At 25.3% G+C, this 21,503-nt stretch overlaps 1 protein-coding gene across 4 annotated transcripts in view; it reads right to left on the bottom strand.

The window, feature by feature from the left end:
- LOC129613286 (diuretic hormone receptor-like) overlaps window positions 1–14,535 on the bottom strand; it is a 51,488-nt gene extending 36,953 nt beyond the window's left edge. For 3 of the 4 annotated variants that reach the window (XR_008697297.1, XM_055527288.1, XM_055527302.1), the window contains exon 1: window positions 14,244–14,535. Coding sequence is in view for 3 of the 4 variants with exons in the window: in XM_055527288.1 (XP_055383263.1) it covers window positions 14,244–14,387 (144 nt within the window). In the remaining variant the exon portion in view is untranslated. The remainder of the gene's footprint in view (window positions 1–14,243) is intronic. The other variant, XM_055527295.1, reaches the window with a different exon arrangement.
- Window positions 14,536–21,503: the final 6,968 nt, after the last annotated feature.

Genomic DNA, 21,503 nt, shown 5'->3' with positions numbered 1-21,503 from the left:
GGCATAAATTCAATTTACAATGTATATTGTAATTGTAGGTCCCTTTAAAATTTCCAGTACTTCAAAATACATAAATCGATTAAATTTGCATAGGTTTATAAAATGTACCTCCTACCTATGTCCTATATAATGGTACGTTCAATTTCCATTGCTTTAAGCGTATATGAGTATACATGCTAGATAAAGTATGCGGATATATAAAGTTGTATTAAAAGGTATGTACTTATATTTTGAATAAAAACCTTTAGGGAATTTAAAATTAAGTGGCTTAATTTTTTCACATTCTCATAAAATTTAGGTGTAAACAAACATAAGTGAGTTCACTTATGGAAATGTGTACTTTTTAAAAGTATATAAGAACTTAAAGTCTTACTATAAAGATGTTATCGAACTAATGCAATAATATTGAAAAATTTTATATACCAAATTCAAAGTGGAGCGTTTTTTATAGAGGAAAACTTTATTTTTCAAGGTTATGTACAAATTAATTCTGGAACAGTAATTATTTGGACTATGTCAAACTGCTGTACTATATTTACTTGGGCTTGATTTATTTTATTGCGCTCAATTTATTTTATGTTATCAAATATTGTTCTTTTATATCTTCTTACATAATATACACGGGGTGGTTCGGAACTAGTGTTAAAGCTCTTGGTGATAAAATGGTTTGAATTCTTGGATATGTTTAGGAAAAAATAAAAGTTCGTTCTCGTGTTTTGCTTTAAAATGATAGTATTTTCCACTTACATAAATTATGACTTTACTAAACAAACGGTACATGTGACAAGAAAATTATGTATGTATGGTTAAAATTCAATGGTAGCGCATTGAAGGGGAAAAATAGTCAACTGAAATAGCTACCATTTTTTTTTTTAAATTTTATGTTTTTTAACTTAAAATTTTATGTTTAAGCATATATTACACAAAAACAGTGTCATTGATTTTCAGAAAGTGAGAAAAGAGAGTCAGAAAATTTGTCAGACAAAATGCTTTCAATCTAATTGTAAACTTGCATTTAGATGAAAGAGCACCCGCTCTCATCCACCCAATACGAAAACGTTTTACTTAAAAAACTCCACATGGTCGACTTTTAACATCAATTCCAGACTTCGTTGTATAAAAACATTTCATATGAACGGTTCTTGTTTACAAAATTTTCATAATTTTTTATGTTTGAACTCAAACAGTTGGGTATTTTTTTTACTAAAATATTACCGAATTGTAATTATTAACGCAAGAAGAAATATCCTAATAATATTTTCCTTGTCTTCGTCCGAAATTAATATATTCTTAAATTTTAGTATTAAAATAAATCAACAGAAAACTTCAAAAATTCAATTTTATCTATTTCTGTTATATTTTGTATCATCGATAAAGAAAAATTTATTAAAACATGATACCAAATGGGCTATAGTAATTCAATAACATTGAATGGTTTTTCATTTACATGTTATGCATAATTATGTACGCATACAGGGTGTTTCGCATAAGGTGGTAAATAATTTGAGGGATGATTCTTTGATCAATTTCCAGCAAAAAATTGTATGGTCGATGCGGGGATGATTTTAAAAGATAGTCATTTTGGAGCTTGACAAAAAAGGTACCAGATTTTTCCTCCATATAAATAAATGCTAATAAATTTGGAACAATGCATCATAGAAAAACCATTAGAGGGTAGTTTTACAGACGATTGATTTCTTTTTATTTTCGGTCTTTTGCCATAGTTTTAGAGTTAAAGCTCGTCAACGTTAGAAATTTTTCTTTTCCAAGTCAGAATTGTTTTTTTTTTTAATTTTTTTAAAAAATCGAAATTTGTTTTTTTTTGCCGATGCGTTACAATGAGACCTAAAAGGTAATCCATATAACATTTTCCTTTATTTTTCGTAGTTTTTGCAGTAGAACGTGTTAAATGCGTTTAAAAAACATGATGCATGGTTCCGAAGTTATAAGAATTTATTTATATGCAAGAAAAATATGGTACCATTTTTTTCAACAAGCTGTAGCTCGAAAACCAGTATATCTGCATCCTCCCCCCGTCTTCCCTTTCGCAGAATTTTTTGCTTAAAATCGATGAAAGAATCATCCCTGAAATTATTTGCCACCTAATGCGAAATGTCCTGTATAACATGATTTTTTAAACGATACTTATACATATAGATATTATAGCTTTCATGTATTTTTAGGATAATTTGTCTTGTTGAAACAATTGGTGGTCCTTTTGCTTGTATTGGAGTAGTTTTAGTAAAATAAAACTCAAAATAAATATTTTCATTTAAGTATTTATAAATAAATAAAATGATGTACATAAATATTTTGTAGGTATGCAAAATACAAGAGAACGGTTTGTTAACAGTAATATTTATAATAATCAAGTACACAGTGCGCATTAATGAAAATCATCTAAAGTTGTAATTCATTTTTAAATTAAAATATTTTGCAAAACAATATATTTATTTTTAAAGAAGTACTTTGTATTTAAAGTATTCTTTCAAGATTTTATGTTTAACTTAAACTTTCTTTTAAGCTACAATTGATTGCAAATCATAGTAAATATGCCATAGCTGACTATGGGACAGGCTATAACTTTAAGTTGCCGTAATATTACCAAACAACTATTGAAGTTGTATGTTAGCTACTACATGGAGTTAAGAAATTTAAACGATTTTTATCAAACATAGCAGCCCTAATAATGCACCTGTTTTCACGAAATTTCTATATTAGCTCTAATAATTTCTGAAATAATTTCAAACAACTTTTGGAGTTGTATGGCAACTATCGCGAGAGCACTTAATAACTTTTAATAAATACAGCTGCCGTTTGAGCATATTTGTTTTTGTAAAATTTCAGTACTGTAGAATAAACAGTTTTTAAGATATAGGCAATTAATTTTTCAAGTTGTATGACAGCTACCAGAAGCATCCTACTAATATATACTTACTAATATTGACCCTACTAATATTGGCCCTACTAATATATTCGCTTGGGCGAAATTTCAATAACATATGTACCTCCAATAGTACCTCGATCACATTGAATTTAAATAGGGTTATGGCATTTACTATAATAAATCATTTACATTTGGTGAGCTTAGCTCAATTAGTTTTTGAGTTATCGTTGGGACAGACGGGCAAACGGACAGACAAAGCTAAATCGACTCAGAATTCGACGCTGATCAAGCAACATACGTTCGTACGGGTATAATTAATGCACAATACAGCTACTTATTATCTTTTAATAATTTTTTTTGATTTTCAATTAGTTTAGAGTTAAACTTGCACTCATCATATTTATATATATATATACATTTTTTGATTAGGTAGGTATCAACGACTTACCTAGGTATTAGAGCAAAATATTTAAAATGAAAAATTAATATGAAAGCTTTTTACTAAAGTGCCAGACATATTAAATAATTAGTATTTCATTAATTTAACTGCTCACTTCGACAATATTCATTTTAAAAACACTTACTGTACGTAATTATAACTTAATTTTTGTAATATTGTTCTTTGAATTTTGGCGTCATATTGAAGTAATTAGATAATTGGTAATAAAATAATTCCAATGCACATAAGAAGCGTTAATTTGTTAAATTTAAAATCACTTTATGCAGTATATACATATATATATCAGTGGCTTCAAGCACAAACGACTTAAGTCTGTTTTAGTGATTTCGAGATAAATGCATTTTAAACTTTAAATTAAATTTTGAAAAAAGTTATGAAGTTTTTTGAACCAATTTTTTTTTTGATCGAAAGATAATTAAAAAAGGAAGCGATTAACTCATAATCTGAAGTAAAACAACTAATAGTATTCTCATAATTATGAAAAAAGAGAGATAGGCGGTTATACAAAATTTATAAAAAGCATTTTGCAAAGCATATCTCGAGTTAGGCGATTTGTGAAAAATTACTTTTGTATTTTCGTCAAACTTAAGTCGACTTAAGCTGTTGTTGCAAAACTGAAGATATGGTTTTAGGTGACTTAAGTTATACTAAAAAGGGAAGAAATATATATATTATTTTTAGGTTATTTGATTTTTCACTCTTTTTTCAAATCATTGTCATAAAAACCATGAATTGAGGTAAGAAATGAATAAACTTCAAGGAAAAATTATTTCTAAAAGTTTAAAAATAATTTTTTCATTAAATTTAAGAAAGGTGACAGTATCTTTTTTTCTCTCTCGGATTCTCCATCTAAATATGGATGAGTATCTGCTAAATCTCCAGTCTTAATCGTTTTGTAAACCAACAGATTAAAAAATTGCATCAAGTACTCTAAGTTTTTCTTTTTTGGGACCAATTTTCTCTTCTTCTTCAATTTGGAGCATGTCTTGAAAATCTAACTAGTTAACACCTCGTCTTAAAATATAAAAAATCTTTGTATAAACTGTTCTCGTAAAATATTTTTGGAAGTCAATTTTTTGAAATCTGTGGTGCGACTCTTTCCACTTAAGAGAATTTCAAAAAGTAATTTAATTACAAAAAGGCTTCATTGTGCAACGGATCTGACAAAGTTGTTACATTATTGTAAAAATGAGCACATAAAGTAATCTCTAAAATGAGTTTATGAGTTTTGTGTTTGTTATTTTATTTATGTACTATAGTCCATATGACTTTCTTACTTGTTCATAATGATACTAAATGCGAATTAATTAAAATTTTGAAATCAAAAACAAAATGAAATCGAGTGTGAGTCATTACAACTACTGTAATGAAAAGTCAAATTTGATAGTGAACTCGAACTCGTATAGAAAATAATAATTCGATACTTGTGAAAATTAAATCTTGGAAACGTATTATTAATTACGTGTAGAAAATGGTTTGTTCGTCAGTTTTTCTCCAAGTTCTGCCGTAAAAAGTATATAGATCTCCGTAAAAAGTTGTGGCAAAGTAAATTGGTTCGGAATTTGCTCTCCTATCATAAAGTATATAAGTATTTGATTTTCAAATAATTAAAGAATATTGTAAGTTTGCACGACATTTTTATTTTAGCTGTCAGCATTTACTTTTCAATTAAGACTCCGTACAAATTGACCACGAGTCAGTTTCGAGCGTTCATGTACTTGAGTGCATTCAGGAAGCCCGGTTGCAAAAGATTAAGCGAATTTTTCTAACCGTTCGGCAAATTGTAAAAGGATTTTTCTTAAAAGAATAAAAGTAGAAAGCCTTTCATATTTTTTTATCTCTACAGATATGTTCACATGCCCAATACTCGTAGGACCCGAAAACTTGCTTTTGAATGTTGTCAATTTTAAAATCAGGATCATTAATACAGTCACCACGACCAAAGTCAATTGCGGTTTTCAAAACTGTATTAACTTCGGTTTTCAAAGTAAGATCTGTTGTGTAAATACTTGTTTATTTACTATAGGACCAGTTTCGCTAATTTCTATGCTTTAAAACACTTTGAATGCGTTATGTTAGTTTCAAATATATTGCAATACCTCTAACATCCGCCACAACCATCTCAGCTCTCCTAGCAAGTTCCAAAATTTTTAACGTACATTTATTAAGCGTGAATAAAGTTTATATTGGATAATTTTTGCATTATTTAACAATTTCCAACATCAGCACATTTAAAAACAACAATAAATAATTGTCTTTGTAAAAAATACTTCCTTCGAAATAACAAAAATATCATAAATATTTGAAAATCGAAGAAATTTGATCTCACGGAAATGAGTAATAAAAAGTATAACAAAATATTGTTATTCCCAGACGTACCAATTTTACTTATTGAAAACCCTTGCAAATTATAATAATTTGAATATCCTAACAAAATGTGTTTTACTAATGTATAATAAAAGTGTTGCTTTGTAATACAATAATTAAAATAAAAACTCTTGTCAAACACAAAAATTTGTTCTTCCTAATAACATGTGTTTTACAAGGGCGTAATAAAACAACACTTTGTTTAATAATACAAATAGACCACAAAGGCAAAACAATTTACCGTCAGGTAGCTAGCCACGTGTCGTTTTAACATGGGAACTCCGTCAATTGAAAAAAACATTTGTCGCAGGTAAATCACGAAATGAACTACAATATTATTTGTTAAATAAAAAAATTCAAATCTTAAACATGGGATATTTGGGTAATTAGAGCATTAATAATGCAGGTAACTTGTGCAGATGTTTTATATTTTGGGTTAAAAAATACAACTATCTTACTTGTCGCTGAATGTAAGATTTAATTTTAACTATAGTGAACAAGTTTTAAACCATGGACATAAAGTACCTACACTACATATCACATAAAATAATATATTAAGCGTTATAAAATATTTTTTATTATAAAAAACTAAAAAATATTCTATACTGATTATGTATTATTTCAAACACTAAACGCTTAATTTTGGTTTATTGTTCTTATTTGCACGCGTTATAAAAACCTAACTCAACATAAGAAGCCTTTTGGAATATAATTGTATTTGCAACAATCGCCTAACTCGAGATGAGTTTAAAAAACTACCAATTTTTATTTTACACAAATCGCTTATGTCGAGTTAGTATTTAAAAAAACTCAAAATTAATTTTGCAACAAAAGCCTAACTCGAGATAAGTGGTTGTAAAAATTCATACAAATAAAAAAAAATGTCACTAATTTTGATTTGCAACAATAGCCTATCTCGAAATAAGTGGTTTGTCAAAAACATAAAAAAGATATTTTCTGCTCTTAACTCGATTTAGGCGATTAGTGCAAGTGCACATAGCTACCATTTCGAGTTAGGTCATGTGTGAATTCGACAATAACTCCGGCTACAAGAGTCGTAGAACCATCAAATTTTGTGAGCATATGAAACTCAAAACGGAGAATTCGCTGGTAAACATATCTCATTTTTGTCTTAACTCGAGTTAGGCGGTTTGTGTTTGAGGCCACTGATATATTTATATGTTCATGTATGTATAAAATTGTGTATTTGTAAATAAAATAATTAGAAGTTTATGTACGTATTTAATTGAATTGAAAGTTTATAAATTGAATTAAAAACTTGTTAAATAAATAAAAATTTTGAAAGTTTTGTTGATTTTAAATTGAAAACTTTAAAAAGTTTTAAATTATTGTATTCTCTTATTTAATTGAAAATTAAACGTTGAAAGTTTTTGTTATCATTTAGTTGTGCGAATGTGTGAATTTTGCATACATTCGGTATGTAAGTATAAATATATTTGTATAAAAGGTAGTAAAAAGTAAACGTTTCGAACTGATTCAATGTATAGATTTCATTTACAGTAAGTTTTGTTAACTTTAAAAATTCGATTAGAAAAAAATGTTTCATCTGAAATCGGCTTTATTGTGTATAAAAAGGCTTATGCATATAAGTGAACAATATACTTGAAAATTTTAATGGAACTTTGTATTTCAAATATTATGCATAATTCACAAGTTGTTTCATAATAGCAAAATGCAAATGATGATATGCAATGATTTCGAGGAATCCAAATTTGTTAAAATTTTAATCGTAACCATTACTATATGAGTTTTGTGTTGCGGTTTTTTCCAAAAATTAAAGCAAAATTTTCTACTAGAACAAAAATTTAAAAACAAAATTACTTTAATAATCACATAATTTCCATATAAAAAGAAAGAAGAAGTTTTTAATACAACTTTAATTAAAAATGGGTTAAATATGAAAAAACATAAACTCCAAAAATAAAACCCCTAATTTATAAACAAATATTTAAATAATCAAAAGCGCTGGTGATAATTTTTATCTCCTGGTAGCACTTGTTTGCATTCTTTTCTCACAAAGGTGGTACATAAGTGTATCATAAAATAAATATAGAGATATTATAACTTCGTGTACAATTATATAGGTGTACGAATATATATGCATGTATAGAATACCAAAAGCAACTTAAGATTAATTTGTTTAAAATGATTTTGGAATTATACGAGCACTTTGTTTTTTGATAAAGTACTACGCTTGATTAATTACACGATAATATTAAACGAAAAACACATAATTGTAAGTGTGTATTAAGCAAACGGTTTGCACAAGAGTACGTTTTTATTATGTCAATTTTAGCCAATCTTTTTTTATTGAATATCTGAAACATCAAACTTGTTGAGAAGAAGATCCATCTCTTCATTTTAACAAAAATATCACCGAATGAAAAAATATCAAATCAATATAAATACGTTCCAAGTTTTTCTTTTTTTTTTTTGGAATAATGTTTAGATTGGCATAACTGAATAAGCAGTTATTTTCATGAAAATATTAAAATTTAGATTTCATTTTATGGTCTGAACTTTAATTATATATTTTGTGGTCTGATGAGCATTTAATGTTGTTATTTATAAAATTAATTATTTTTAGGTATTTTAATCATCTATATATTTTAATGAATTATTTTATATTTATGAATTTTATGAAAATTTATCAGTACATCTGTGCACGTCAGTAAATATATGTATACGATAAAATTATGCGACGGTATTTGAATAATGAATTGTAATGCTTTATTTTTGTCAGAGATTTCCAAATAAACCATGTATTTAGAAATATTTTATATTGCAACATATTGTAATGCAAGGAATGTCGAATGTGTAAATTTGTAGGACTTTCACCTGAATTTTGTAGAAAATTGTCCATGTTTTATCAAACCTGCTAATGGAAAGTAATTCAGTTCTAATTCTGTTTTCTTCGAAAGTGGTCACTTTAGTTCAAATCACGTTGGAACAAAATTCTATAACATGTGTTTCAGAGGATTTCAAAGAGGAATGGGAATTTTTTAGTTATTGTGAGAAAATAATAGAAACATATGACATCAATCGGAATTTTTGGGGTTAAAATGAAAAAAGGGAATTCTGAATCAGCAAATGATATTCTGAAGTGAATGTCACATTTTCTTTCGAAAAAAATTTAAATCATATTGGAAATTTTAAATAAATATTACTTAGATTTTTAATAAAGGTACATTTTCTAACATATACTTATTGAAAATTCTAGACGCTACTTGGTAAGCATATTTTGAATTGGTACAATAAAGTATTGCGGGTACTGTAAAAGTTTGGAAATTTAAAATTTTTTGCTCATTCAAAATATTCAAGGAGTCAACACTATATCAAATATATATAATGTTCATATGTATTTTGTACTCGTACATATAAAACATTTGTGTGAAATTTCATATACATATATAAAATTTAATTGGTTTCTTCATCTATCAAAGTTTTGGTTCTACAACTAAACGCTAGCTTTGTTCTACTAATTAGAAAAATTTATTTATGTTGCCATTGTGTGTGCTAGAAAAAGACAATATGTACTTGAAATCAAAGCTGATGTATAATAATTTTGGTGAAGGCATTTTAAGGTAGAATTTAATAGCTGCTTCTTCTTTATAAGATGATCTAAAAGCTCTTTAAAATGAAAATGAGCAATTTCATTACTTGCATGGTTTTATTTTTATATAATTATTATCCAAATGCGATTTATTTTTGATTTAATGAATGTTGTTGGAGTCAAACATTAAGTGAATGTATAAGTATAACACAAAAATTACTCTTCATATAAAGCAAAAACTTTCATTTCCTGTTATGGTTTAATGTTATAGTTTTTGTATTTCTTGATGCAATTAAATTTAAATAATATTCAGATTTAATTAAGATTATGTAATATTATTTTAATGCAACAGAATCCTTACATTACAATATTTTATTTGTAAGTCCTTATAAAAATGTTAATTGGATTCTTGGATACATATAAATTTATATTTCGTTGTGTTATAATGTCAGAAAGAAACCTATAAGAGACTTTTTTATCAAATAAAAAGGTAAATTATGTTTGAATATTGCACAGATAATATAAAATTTTTTTTATACATTTACTTTGTTAGTGAATAATTTCTGGAATTCATTACAAGACGTATTACGGATAATGAATTGAAAAAAAAATTTTTCATGAGTATTTATGCTTCCTTTAAGGTATTTAAAGTGTTTTTGAAATATGTATTCCGTAGATTCTTAATTATTTAAATTAAAACGTTATAAAGATTACACATTTTTGAAATTTTTCCTAAATAAAACGTTATTTATAGTAATGACAGAGCAATGATTTAAAAAAATATTGTTGGCAAATAAATACCATATAGGTAATGAATTAGAGGAACGAATAAGAAGAAAAATGGCTCTTGATCGAATAATAAAAACTTATTCTCCTTAAGACTCGACAAACCAGCATTTTTAAGGAAAAAACGAAACAAAATTAAAAATGGTTATTGAAACTGCGTTCTTTCGGCAGATATTGATAACCTTAACCATTTCGTCTAAAGTGAGTCTTGCACAAAGAAAATCGGATTGATAATTACTTTGCAATAAAATTTTCTAGAGGATTTTCGAAGTCTACTTTAGTTCTTTTTAATTCGGAGAATTTTATAATACCAAATAATTCATATACGTTATATTATTGGACATTTAAGCAAAAACAGAGATAAAGTAATATAAGGAATAACATACTGAATGATATGCAATTTTTTAGTAAACAGTTTAATTACGTCATTGAATTACGTCGCGCAATAATCATTGAATATTAAAGAGCTTTCGTATTCTGTTAATTGTATACTTATTGAAAATATAAGAAAAACGTCACATGCCAGGAAGACTTTGTACTTATCCTTAACCCTCTTTAGAAACGCATTATTTTGAAAAATTTTTTTGATATATATCTTTGTAAAATTGTTTAAGTACATTTTACAGATATAATGTACATATAATTTATTTCTCTTGTATCATTGTGATTATCCTTGAAACATATTGTTAAAGCTCCTTTCTTTTTTAATATTTTTCCAGAGAAAAAGTATAATTATGTATACTATATTAATTAAACAACTTAATTCTCTTAATAATGTTAACCAATGTTAACAGAAATAAGTTGTTTATTAAGGTCTTTGATTTACTCGGGATAAAGTTTGGAATAATATAAAGCGAAAATAAATCCTTTTAGCCAAATAAATGTTTATTTTTTGAACAATTTTTATGAAAATTTTATTTTTGAAAGAATCATTTCGATTTCCTGAGGAGCAACTTACTAAATTTGTATTTTTTCACTAACTTACCTCGTTAATTTGTATATATTATATGAGTACCTCATTTGAGTGCCAACTTTGGGGTTAAATAATTTTTTTTCTTCAAAAAATTTATTTATAAAATTTATTCTCAAAAGTTAAATTAAAAAATGTTGTAAATTGCGTGTTAAACAATTTTTATATGCTAACTAACAATAACGTTTTTGTTTCACTAATTAATCAATTCAATTCAATAAATCTATCAAAAGTAATAATAAACAAATTGTTATAGCAATTAATAATAATAAAAATCATGAAAAAATCCGAAACTCGCATACATTATGTACATATGTAAATTGTAAAAGATTATTTATACAATAAATTAAAAAATATTGATTCTATTTTTATCATTTTAATTTATTTAGAGTAAAATTGGTTTCACGTTCACGTATAATGTTATAGTTATAGCCTATAGTAAAAAAGAGGAGAAAAGATATAAAAGGGTATACGGTTGATATGTGTATATAGTTCTGGTTCTGAGTGAAATATGAAAAAATTAATTAGGAGTTTTACATTTACAACTTAGGAGTAATATGTAGTTACATATTTTAAATACGGTGCATAATATTTAGAATAATGAATTGAAATAAGGAATTATAGTAGATGTTTAAATTCTATCGGATATAAAAACATCCTACAAAACTTATTAATTATTACATTAATGAGAAACTTGTTCCAACATTTTTGCTTGATACAATTTAGATTTTAGATTTTGTTATTCGCAATTGATTATTTATGCAAATTCTTATTAACACATTTTTGATAAGTATAAATTTTTTAATAAACTTTGCATCGAATTGAACTTTGAATTCCGATTTAAGAAAGATGATTTTCAAGTCAAGATGATTTTGCTTGAAATAGATCTTTTTGACAAATATATAAAAATTGTATTGTGACTCACAAAATAATGCTGTGTCGGCTCACAAAATAGTTGGTCGGCTCTTGTCTAAATATTTATCTGAAATAATACATAATAAACATATATACAGAATAAATGTGATCTAAAACAGATTTTCTAAAAAAAAAAAAATTCAAATCGTGAGAAATAAAATTAAAATGCCAAAAAAAAATTTGTTTTGTTTTCAAATTGAATCACATGAATTCCAAGTGCAATTTTTAAAGTTAGGTCATCGACACGAATCACATGCGATATAAATATATGCAAAAAACAACTCATTTGGAAAAAGGTTTCATAAATTAACTTTAAAATTTTTCATTTTGTTTATTTTATTTGATATAATAAGTTTAGTCTACTGAAATATGAAAAAATTTGTTTTTCGTCTTCCTACCGTTTCTCTACACTCTTCCTTTTTAAATGGACGTTTGATGCTTTAAAAATGAAAAATTTCTGTATTAGGAAAAAAAAAGTATTTCAAAATTTTAAATGCCTTTAAGAAAAGAAAAAGAATTCCAAAAAGTTGAATTTCTTTAAATATGAAAAGATTATTTAACAAATATAAAAGAAAAGGCAAATAAATGAGAAATAAATAAAAAATAATAAGGGTCAAAAACAAAAAAGAAATAAAGTGAAAATAAAAAGAAAATAGGGAGCAAAAATCAATTTTAATATTTTATTTTCATTCCTCCAATGTCATGGGGTTCGATTTTTCTTTCTATTACCAAAGTAAATGTTGTAAAGTATATAAGAGTTTCTTCAATTCAACGTCATTACATTCCATTTAAAGCCACAAATTGCTAAAAAAGCTTTTTGATTTCAATAATTATGAAGTTATTTTAACCTTATTGTTAATAAAATTAAAGGTTTCCATTACCCATTTTACTTCTCTATAATTATTCATACTGTTTTTAATTATTAATTATTCATATAATACCAAAACGAAATTACATAAAATTTCTACTTAAGTGATTTCCAATTTGAGCACTAACTTTTGCTTAACTAGATGATAACCCAAATATATACTCGTATGTATGTAAGTATTTTTTTTATTATCTATTTTTTAAGCATATTTGATAAAAAAATTTTATAAAAAATTTTGTGTTCTGATAGCAGTAGATTTTTCTTATCTCTAAAAGATGTTTCAATAACACAAGTTCTCAAAAATAAAAATAATGATAACTTTAAATTTTCCTAATATACATAAGTACCGTTTTAATTACACTTTAATAACATTTTGACATACTTAATAATTTTTTTGTGAAATTTATTAAAATTTGATAAACTTTCGAAAGTTTTTTAAGTTTTCTTTTGCAAATATATATGTATGTATGCTTGTACACATATATATTTTATTTATATATATATGTATATATGTATATGAATAAAATATTTTAAAAGTTAACTCAATTTTATTGTGCAGCTTTGTTATTTCTTTTATATATTTTAAGAATTGAATTAATTTTCTTTTTAGGAATAAACAAGAAAAATTCCTTCGCAAAACTGCAGAACACGTAAATGATGCGACCAAAGGAACTAGTAAAGGCAGCAAAATTAAAACAAAATGCTCCTCAAACTGAAATCGAACCAGTCATGCTTTCAAGCCGAACGCTCTTCCAATTGAGCTGCAATTGTATTAAGAAATATTTGGCTTAATTTTCTTCAAAAAAAAAAATTATTTTTTTTTCTTCCAAAATGGACACAAAAGTTTTTCCGACGCTTTGTTGAATATTATGATTAAAATAAAATATAAAATTCCTTCTCATTAAAATTAAGAAATTTGAAATAAAATGTTAATTTTTGTGTAGAAATTTAAAATTAATATATTAGGTCGGTTTGTTATTTTTTTTTTGCATTATAAGCGTTGTATGCAAAATATTTATCTCATTTGTTGGTTTCTCTTTAAGTACATATGCATATAAAATTCAAATTATTTTCGTAAATACTTAAGAGCATCTTTTTAAAAATTTACTCATATGTACATGTTTTTATTTTCGAAAATTCATGTAAATTTCTCGTAAACAAACTAATACTGTATCTATATTGCATAAAATTTTGTTGAAATATTTAGAGCATTAAATAATGTAAGTAGACTGCACCAATATCCAAATTATTTATGAATTATTACAATTATATATACACAATTAAGATTTGACTCAAGAATTATTTCTCAAATTTAGTGAACATACAATGTTAGATATAATTTATGTACTAACAAATATCCAGACTAATAGCCAAAATATAATAATATGTATAAATATAGAAAATAAAATTACTTACATTATAAAATTCATGATAACATTTTAATTCTTCTGTGTTATTTGTTATAGATTTTAGTTGTTCAAAAATTGGTATATCACGTGTATTTAAATCATTTGATATGATATCCTCCATAAGGTAATTTGTTTCATCAGAAGTCTTCATATTTATTAATTGTAATTTAAAATTTTCATACACGAATAATAAAACATTATTTTGTTCTTTTTTATATTTCGGTTAAAAAATAATTATTTTTTTTTAATTGTATACATATTGATTTGATAGTAAGTAAACTGGTTACTTGGTCTTCTACGAGTACCATTTATTCATTTTAGCACACTTCAATGTTATTAAAACAGAAAAAAAATAATAAGCATAAATTCAAAAATGTTGAACGAATATTTAATTAATTTTCTTTTTTTATTTTAAAACAATAAACTTTATTATTTGTTTTTTAAAATTAAATTTATTATAATTTAATATTTTTTCTCTTTACAAGCTAAAAAAATATGTAATATTTATGTAAAAATATTTTTATTTGATTTAATAATTTAATTTTTTTACCGAAATTTTTGATATTATTTCCTTATGAATTTTTTGAATTTATTATTATTAATTATTCACAATTATTTTCTTTTCATTTATTTAATTCACAATGTTTTCATTTTTAATTTTCACTCTTTAAAAAATTCCTTAATTACATACATCATTTAAAATGTACAAAATGTAATATGTAACTATGATTTTTATTTAAATTTAAAAAAGAAATCAACATAAAATATATTGAATTTCAGTCATAAATTGAATCAAGATTCAGTTTTCTTGTCTTATTTTAATAAAATTTAATGAGAAATTCACTTTTCATCATTACTTGTATGTTGATGTTGTAATGCTATTTTGGTTTAGTGCTGTCGTTTTCTTTAATCTTATTCAATGCTGTCGTTGTAAATTAAATTGCATGATTCTTGCATTTATCTTGTATTTATGTATAATTCTGGCGTTTTTTAAAAAATAAAATTAAAATTTTGCATTGTATGCACAAAAAGAAAAATAGATCCCGTAATTATATTTTACGATTCAAATTTTCATCTTTTTTATACAATTTTTGTTTTGATTCTTTTTATTAATTTTGTATTTTGTTTTTTTGTTATACTGCGGTAAATATAAAAAACTCGCGCACTGCAATAATGTAATCTTATAATTTGTATAGCATATTATAAGAGAAAAATCTCAGTAGAATATGTTTCTCGTGGTTGAAGATAAACTGAAAATTAAAAAAAAAAACAAAGAAAATATAAATTTGTATATCAAAAAATTAATCAAAAACAATATACATACATATATACAGTTAAATAAATTATATGTGTGTGAAAGTTATTTTTTTTTGTTTTTCTTAATTTATTTGCTTTATTCAAAAAAAGCTTAAGTAACTCAATTTAGCGTTTTTCTTTTTAACATAAGAGAAGTGAACAATATTTAAAAAAGAAAAAACAAGTCGTTCATATTTCTTGGTATAATAAAATTCACGAAAGATCGTTGTTTTGCTACTTTGTACACCGTTAGGTGCTCCTGATAATTATGATTTTGAATTTTGCTTCTCAGTTTAGAATTTTATGTCAAAATAATATTTTAATCGATGAGATTTCTAAGCAAACGAATACATTAAACTCGAAAAATTAATTACAGCAACCGTCGGCAAACTTTTGTGGGTTATGGCAAATATGTACTAAGTCAGTATGAGTATGGACCACTCGAGTTATGGACCACATTACATGAAAACTGACATTTCCAACTGACTTTGTTGATTGTTTTGTTTTGACAAATAATAAATTTGTATAGAATTTTATGTTTCTACATAAGTATATCTATTATTTATGAATGAATTTTAAATTTTTTTTTTGAAAAATTTTAATAGTCACAATCTTTAATATCTTACAAGCAGTATGATAGTCCACATTTTGAACAAGTTGAATGGGCCGCATACACCGCACTTTGCCAACTTCTGAATTAGTGCAAATGATAGTGGATTGATCCATCAATTAGAAAATTAAATTTCTTAAATATTGTTTATTTGACATTGATTTATCGGCATTTGGATAATATAGGATTCATAAACTTGCTGACTTTTTAAAATCAGTGAAATTTTGGACACGTTTAAGCTATATAAATTAAAAGGTTGATTTGACATTGTGTAAATAACGTTGTAAAAACTAATAAATTGCCCTAATAAAGTGATTTTCATACAACCAACTTCTAGTCTTATTACGTTATACATATTGTCAAAAAGATATTATTACTAATATGATAGATTGATCCATTCTAGACGGTAATATCGAAATAATATTTCGAAAACATTGTGTCAACTCTAGAAACCTAACTCTTGAGGTTGAGTTGCCATTATATTCTACATTTTTAATTTTTTGAGTTTTCTTAGTTTTAATTGTAATATTTTAAATAAGACTTGTAATGACGTTCGAATTGTGAATTATTATTAAATATTACTTTGTCATGTCAAACTGATTGTTTTTATTCTTTTAGATTAAGAGATTAAAAGTTTAAGAAAATTGAAATTTGTTAAAAAGTTCTTGTTAGGTGAGAATCTAAAACAAGTTACAATGCGAAACAATAAACCATAACAATAAAAGTGAAAAAAAATATTCCAAAAACTTGATTTTGAGAATTGATTTAAATTAATTCTAATGTTCTCTTTTAAGATATAAAATGCCAGCTAGACTTGTTCAGTTTCACTTTCACACACGACGAATGTATAATATAAAAGAAAATATATACAGACAGTATAAAATAATAATATATATGTATGTATGTATTTATAGCTTATAGTACGTATGACTTAGTTTATTGAATGACAGTAAAAGAACTTTGACTGCAATTGTTTATTTAGAAAAGAAAAAGTCTTTTCTTTTTGTTTTTATTCACACTATTGCTACGTACTACAGAATATACATCAATATATTGTATTACAGGAATGTATGTATTTATGTATGTACCTTATGTGTTAAACAAAAGTGGCCTATCAAGCTAATTCTAGTATGAATAATATATCTGGCAACTTGGCAAGTGAATGAATTATTCAAATAAAATTTTGTATTGTTCAAAATTTATGGTATGAAATTTGCCTCGATTATAAGTTCTAGTTAACGCAAACTTATTTGTTTATATGTATGTACCAGTGTGCTATGTATGTATGTACAATATGTTCATTTTTTTAAGCTTTTTATTACCTATTCTTTCAATTAATAATAATATTGAATTGAGTAACAAAGATACAAAATAATATACAGATAAAAAATAATGTGTAGTAATCCACAGATAAAGTAAATGTATATGTATGTAGATACATACATGTGTGTTTGTAAAAATTACTTAATTTTAATGTTATAAAACATTAAAATTAATTTATAGAGAATTTATGTGTATATAGCGTTATACTCTGTAAGATAATACGAGTAGTAAATTTTTTACAATATGTACACACAAATTTAGATTCTATATGTGCAATGCAACGCACACTGATGTTCACCATTTTTGTAATTTCTGATATTATTACTATGTATGATGCTATTAAATTAATTTCAAAAGTTAAGTACTTGTCGGTAAGTACTCATTTGAGAATAAAGACGTTGCTTGTTTTAAATTACTTACTGAAAATATATTATAAGTTGAATTGAAGAACTCAATTAAATTAGAAAATGTTAAAGGGGAAAAAACTTTCTGATTATAATATGAAATAGATGTGTTAATGTTTAGTCTTGAAACTATCAAAATTAATAACAGAAAAATAAGTTTCTTTTATTAAAAAGTTATTTGGGGTCCAGCTTTTTGTAATGATTTTTCAACAACAAAACTAATTCTTTTTAGCAAAGTTTTCCACTAAATCGGTGTATAATTTATTAACGATAAAATTTAAAATTATTTTGTAAAAAATTGTTATCTTAAAGTATTTTGCAAAGTAGAAAGCTCAAATTTTTTTGAGATCGCTTTATTAGAGATCGTTCACGGAGGTTCCGCATAATATTGAAACTAAATTTCGAATACATATAATCTTTGGTAAAAAGACTTTGGTAGAAACTAACAAGTTTTAGGTATATAATGTATTAAGATTTAGTTGTAAGGTGAGTCTTAAATGATTAAGAATAATTATCCCTTAATTAGTGTAGCTATGACGTGACTCCAATTTTCTTGTTAAAACTTAAGTCTTTTCCAGAACTGAATAAATTCAGGAGAATTTGTCTGCTTTGTCCTGTACTATTTTTGGTTTGCCTGATCCGATTTCGATGCGTTGCCTTGTAGATTTTTATTAGTAGAGTAACAAACATGATTTCTTCGTAACCTTATTGCTGAAACTGTTTTTGTTCGTCAGTATGCTTTCGAAAGTGTGAATGAACTTTTGATGAATGTGCGTCAGTTTATTTGTTCTTCAGCCTGTCTATTAAACCAGTTTGAGATGCAGATTTTTAAAAACAATTTGATTCAAATTTCCAACCCATTTGTTAGGCATGAAAAAAGGAGATTTTTCTGTATATACGAGAATTACTCGAAATTAAAACCCAAATATGAATTGGAAAATGTGCTATATTATATCTTATATTGCTTCCATAGCATGATGTTTTAAAAAATATTCAGAGGATAAACTATCAATGTATAATGTGTATGCATCTAATATTCAATTAAAATAGAAACTGAAATTGAAACTAAATAGGTTTTTAGTTACTATATAAATATAATTACACAAAAAAACTGTTTGCTAACAAATTAAAAGAAAGAAAAACGTTAATAAAAATTATATTTACTAAACTTGAGTGGAATATTAAAATAGTTAAATTAGATAATGGGAGATTATTGAAAAGTCAGCTCATTATAATAGTAAATTCCTCGTTGTTTTTGTAACTTTTATTGTACAATTAAGTTATTTTTTTTCAAGAATTTCTAGGGAAATGACCTTTAGAATATGTCTAAAATATTTTGCTTCGAAATAAAATGTGAACTGATAATAAGAAAATTTTAGGAATTTAAATTGTGTAAAAAATCGTATCCATATAAATAGATTTTTGGATTAAATACTTAGATAAAATATTTTGATTCAATTCAAATTATCTGAGATTAGGACTCCAAATGTACATGCAATTTACTTTTTAAAACTTTAACAATACTTTTTAAAAATCAGGACGAAGGTTACAAAGATAATAAATGTGTTCCAGATTTTCATGAAGTTGAAGTATCAATGGAGCGGCAAGGGATTAATGTGTTCAAAAATTTTCCGCTCTGACAGAGTTGAGATTATACTTCAATCGTAAAAAATGCAAACTGTAACCAAATGGATGTCGACCCCTTGAAATCGACACAATAATAAAGAAAGAAATGAAAACGGTAACCCTATAAATATAGGGGAAATATAAAAACGGAAAACTGATAAAGGAAATACAGTTTATGGTACCTTGAATCCATCAATTTTTAAGCCATAGTTTTTTTTTTTGGAAATAAAAGACTTAGTTTTAACTAATAACTTGGAAAATAACAATTTATAAAAATTTAACAAATAATTTATTAATACATATCTAAAATTTTTTTAGGTTCAGACAAAATGAATCAATCAATATATAATTAAAATCGACTAGATTTAATTATACAAAGCGAGAATGCCCAAGACGACTTAGCAAGACCTTCTCCTTCCAATGTCGTATTGTCGTGAAGCGCCATCAATTTATTATCATTTATATCGAGTGAACACCTTTCCTTATCACAACAAATCCTCTTAGAATATACATACATACTTTAATAAGAATAATATAGGGTATATTTCTGTATACCCTATAGAATGATATAGGTTCTCTTAAATTTAAATTATTCAGATATATTTTAGGGAAGGCATATTTCGATATGTGACAATTTCATATATGTATAACGGTCTTTTCGATTCGATAATCAATATTCAATTAAATGGATCCTTTTGGATATGGGAATATCCTCTTTTGAATTGACCTTGCTATTGTGTATTAGTTGTGATATTAATATTTTATTTGTTCTGTTACGTATGCATATGCCACATTCAGAATATTAAATCAAAAAAGCAAAAAAAGAAAGAATGTTAAGTTATTCATATAACAACTATTATACTAAATGTCTAATACCATATATGCAAAAAATTTTCTTGAAATAAGAAACAGAATTTGTATATGTATGTATGCTAATTGAATTTTCTTGACATTGCCAGTTTTACTTTTTGTATGCAATATAGAAGTATTAAGAATGTATAAGTTTTTCTATTATAGAATTAAAATTATTTTTTCTAACAAGGGGATTTTTATACAATTACGTGTAGCTCTATAGAAAGGGAATTTTGACGAGTCGTTACGATTCATACATTTTATTCATATTACCATTCCATATCACATGTTAATAAAATTGGTTAAGAAAGAGGTGAGAAGAGATATTATTTGAAAGTGAGTTTTTATCTGTAAATGAAGAAACGATTATTTGAACGCAATGTGCACGGTTTGGTTATATGCACTTTGGCAAACAAAAAAATTTCAAATATGTATCGATTTATGTGGCTTGTAAAATTTTGAAAGTAAGACTCAAAATACTCTAAATGCATTGAATTTCGCTAATATCAGTGCTTATTTAGCAAGTATTGATACAATTCTGCTGCGCTTTCTATAATATACCTACCTTCTTTATGTTTCGAAAACCAATTTATAATGTGAAAGTAAAATTTGAACCTACTGATGTCAAACATTAAGTAAAGGAAAAATTTATTTTGCAAAATTTGACAATAAAAATATCAAAAATGCCGTTACCAAGCTAGTCAACTGTAACTTAAACAATTATGTATATACATACATATATGCATACGAATTTTGGAATGTTATGCGAATTAAACAGTTAAGTCTACTTGAATGTTAATAAACTCCATTTTAACTTTGTAGTGAAAGATAAAACGCAAAATGTTTGCTGTAAATTCGATATTATAATTATGTCTCTCATTTCATGGAAACTATCATTTGTATAGTATGTAAAGTGTAAGAAGCACGAATTTATTAAAAGTTAATTATAGTTGAAATGAATAAAACAAAATTGAATTTTACGTGATTAAAATAATATTAAATGTACATAATATTAGCATGACGTTTGAATGTTTTTAGTTTATTCAACTTTTTCAAAATATTTTGTGCTACACAAGATAAAAAACAACTGTATTGTTTTTATATATGTATGTACATACGTATTAAAAAGAAAACAATCTTTTCGCTGTCATTTTTT

This window comes from Condylostylus longicornis, unplaced genomic scaffold (genome assembly GCF_029603195.1).
Source record: "Condylostylus longicornis isolate FDR11 unplaced genomic scaffold, ASM2960319v2 ptg000004l, whole genome shotgun sequence".
Taxonomy (NCBI): Eukaryota; Metazoa; Arthropoda; class Insecta; order Diptera; family Dolichopodidae; genus Condylostylus; species Condylostylus longicornis.
The sequence above is the reverse complement of the archived record's forward strand: the minus strand, read 5'-3'. Positions and strand labels throughout refer to the sequence as shown.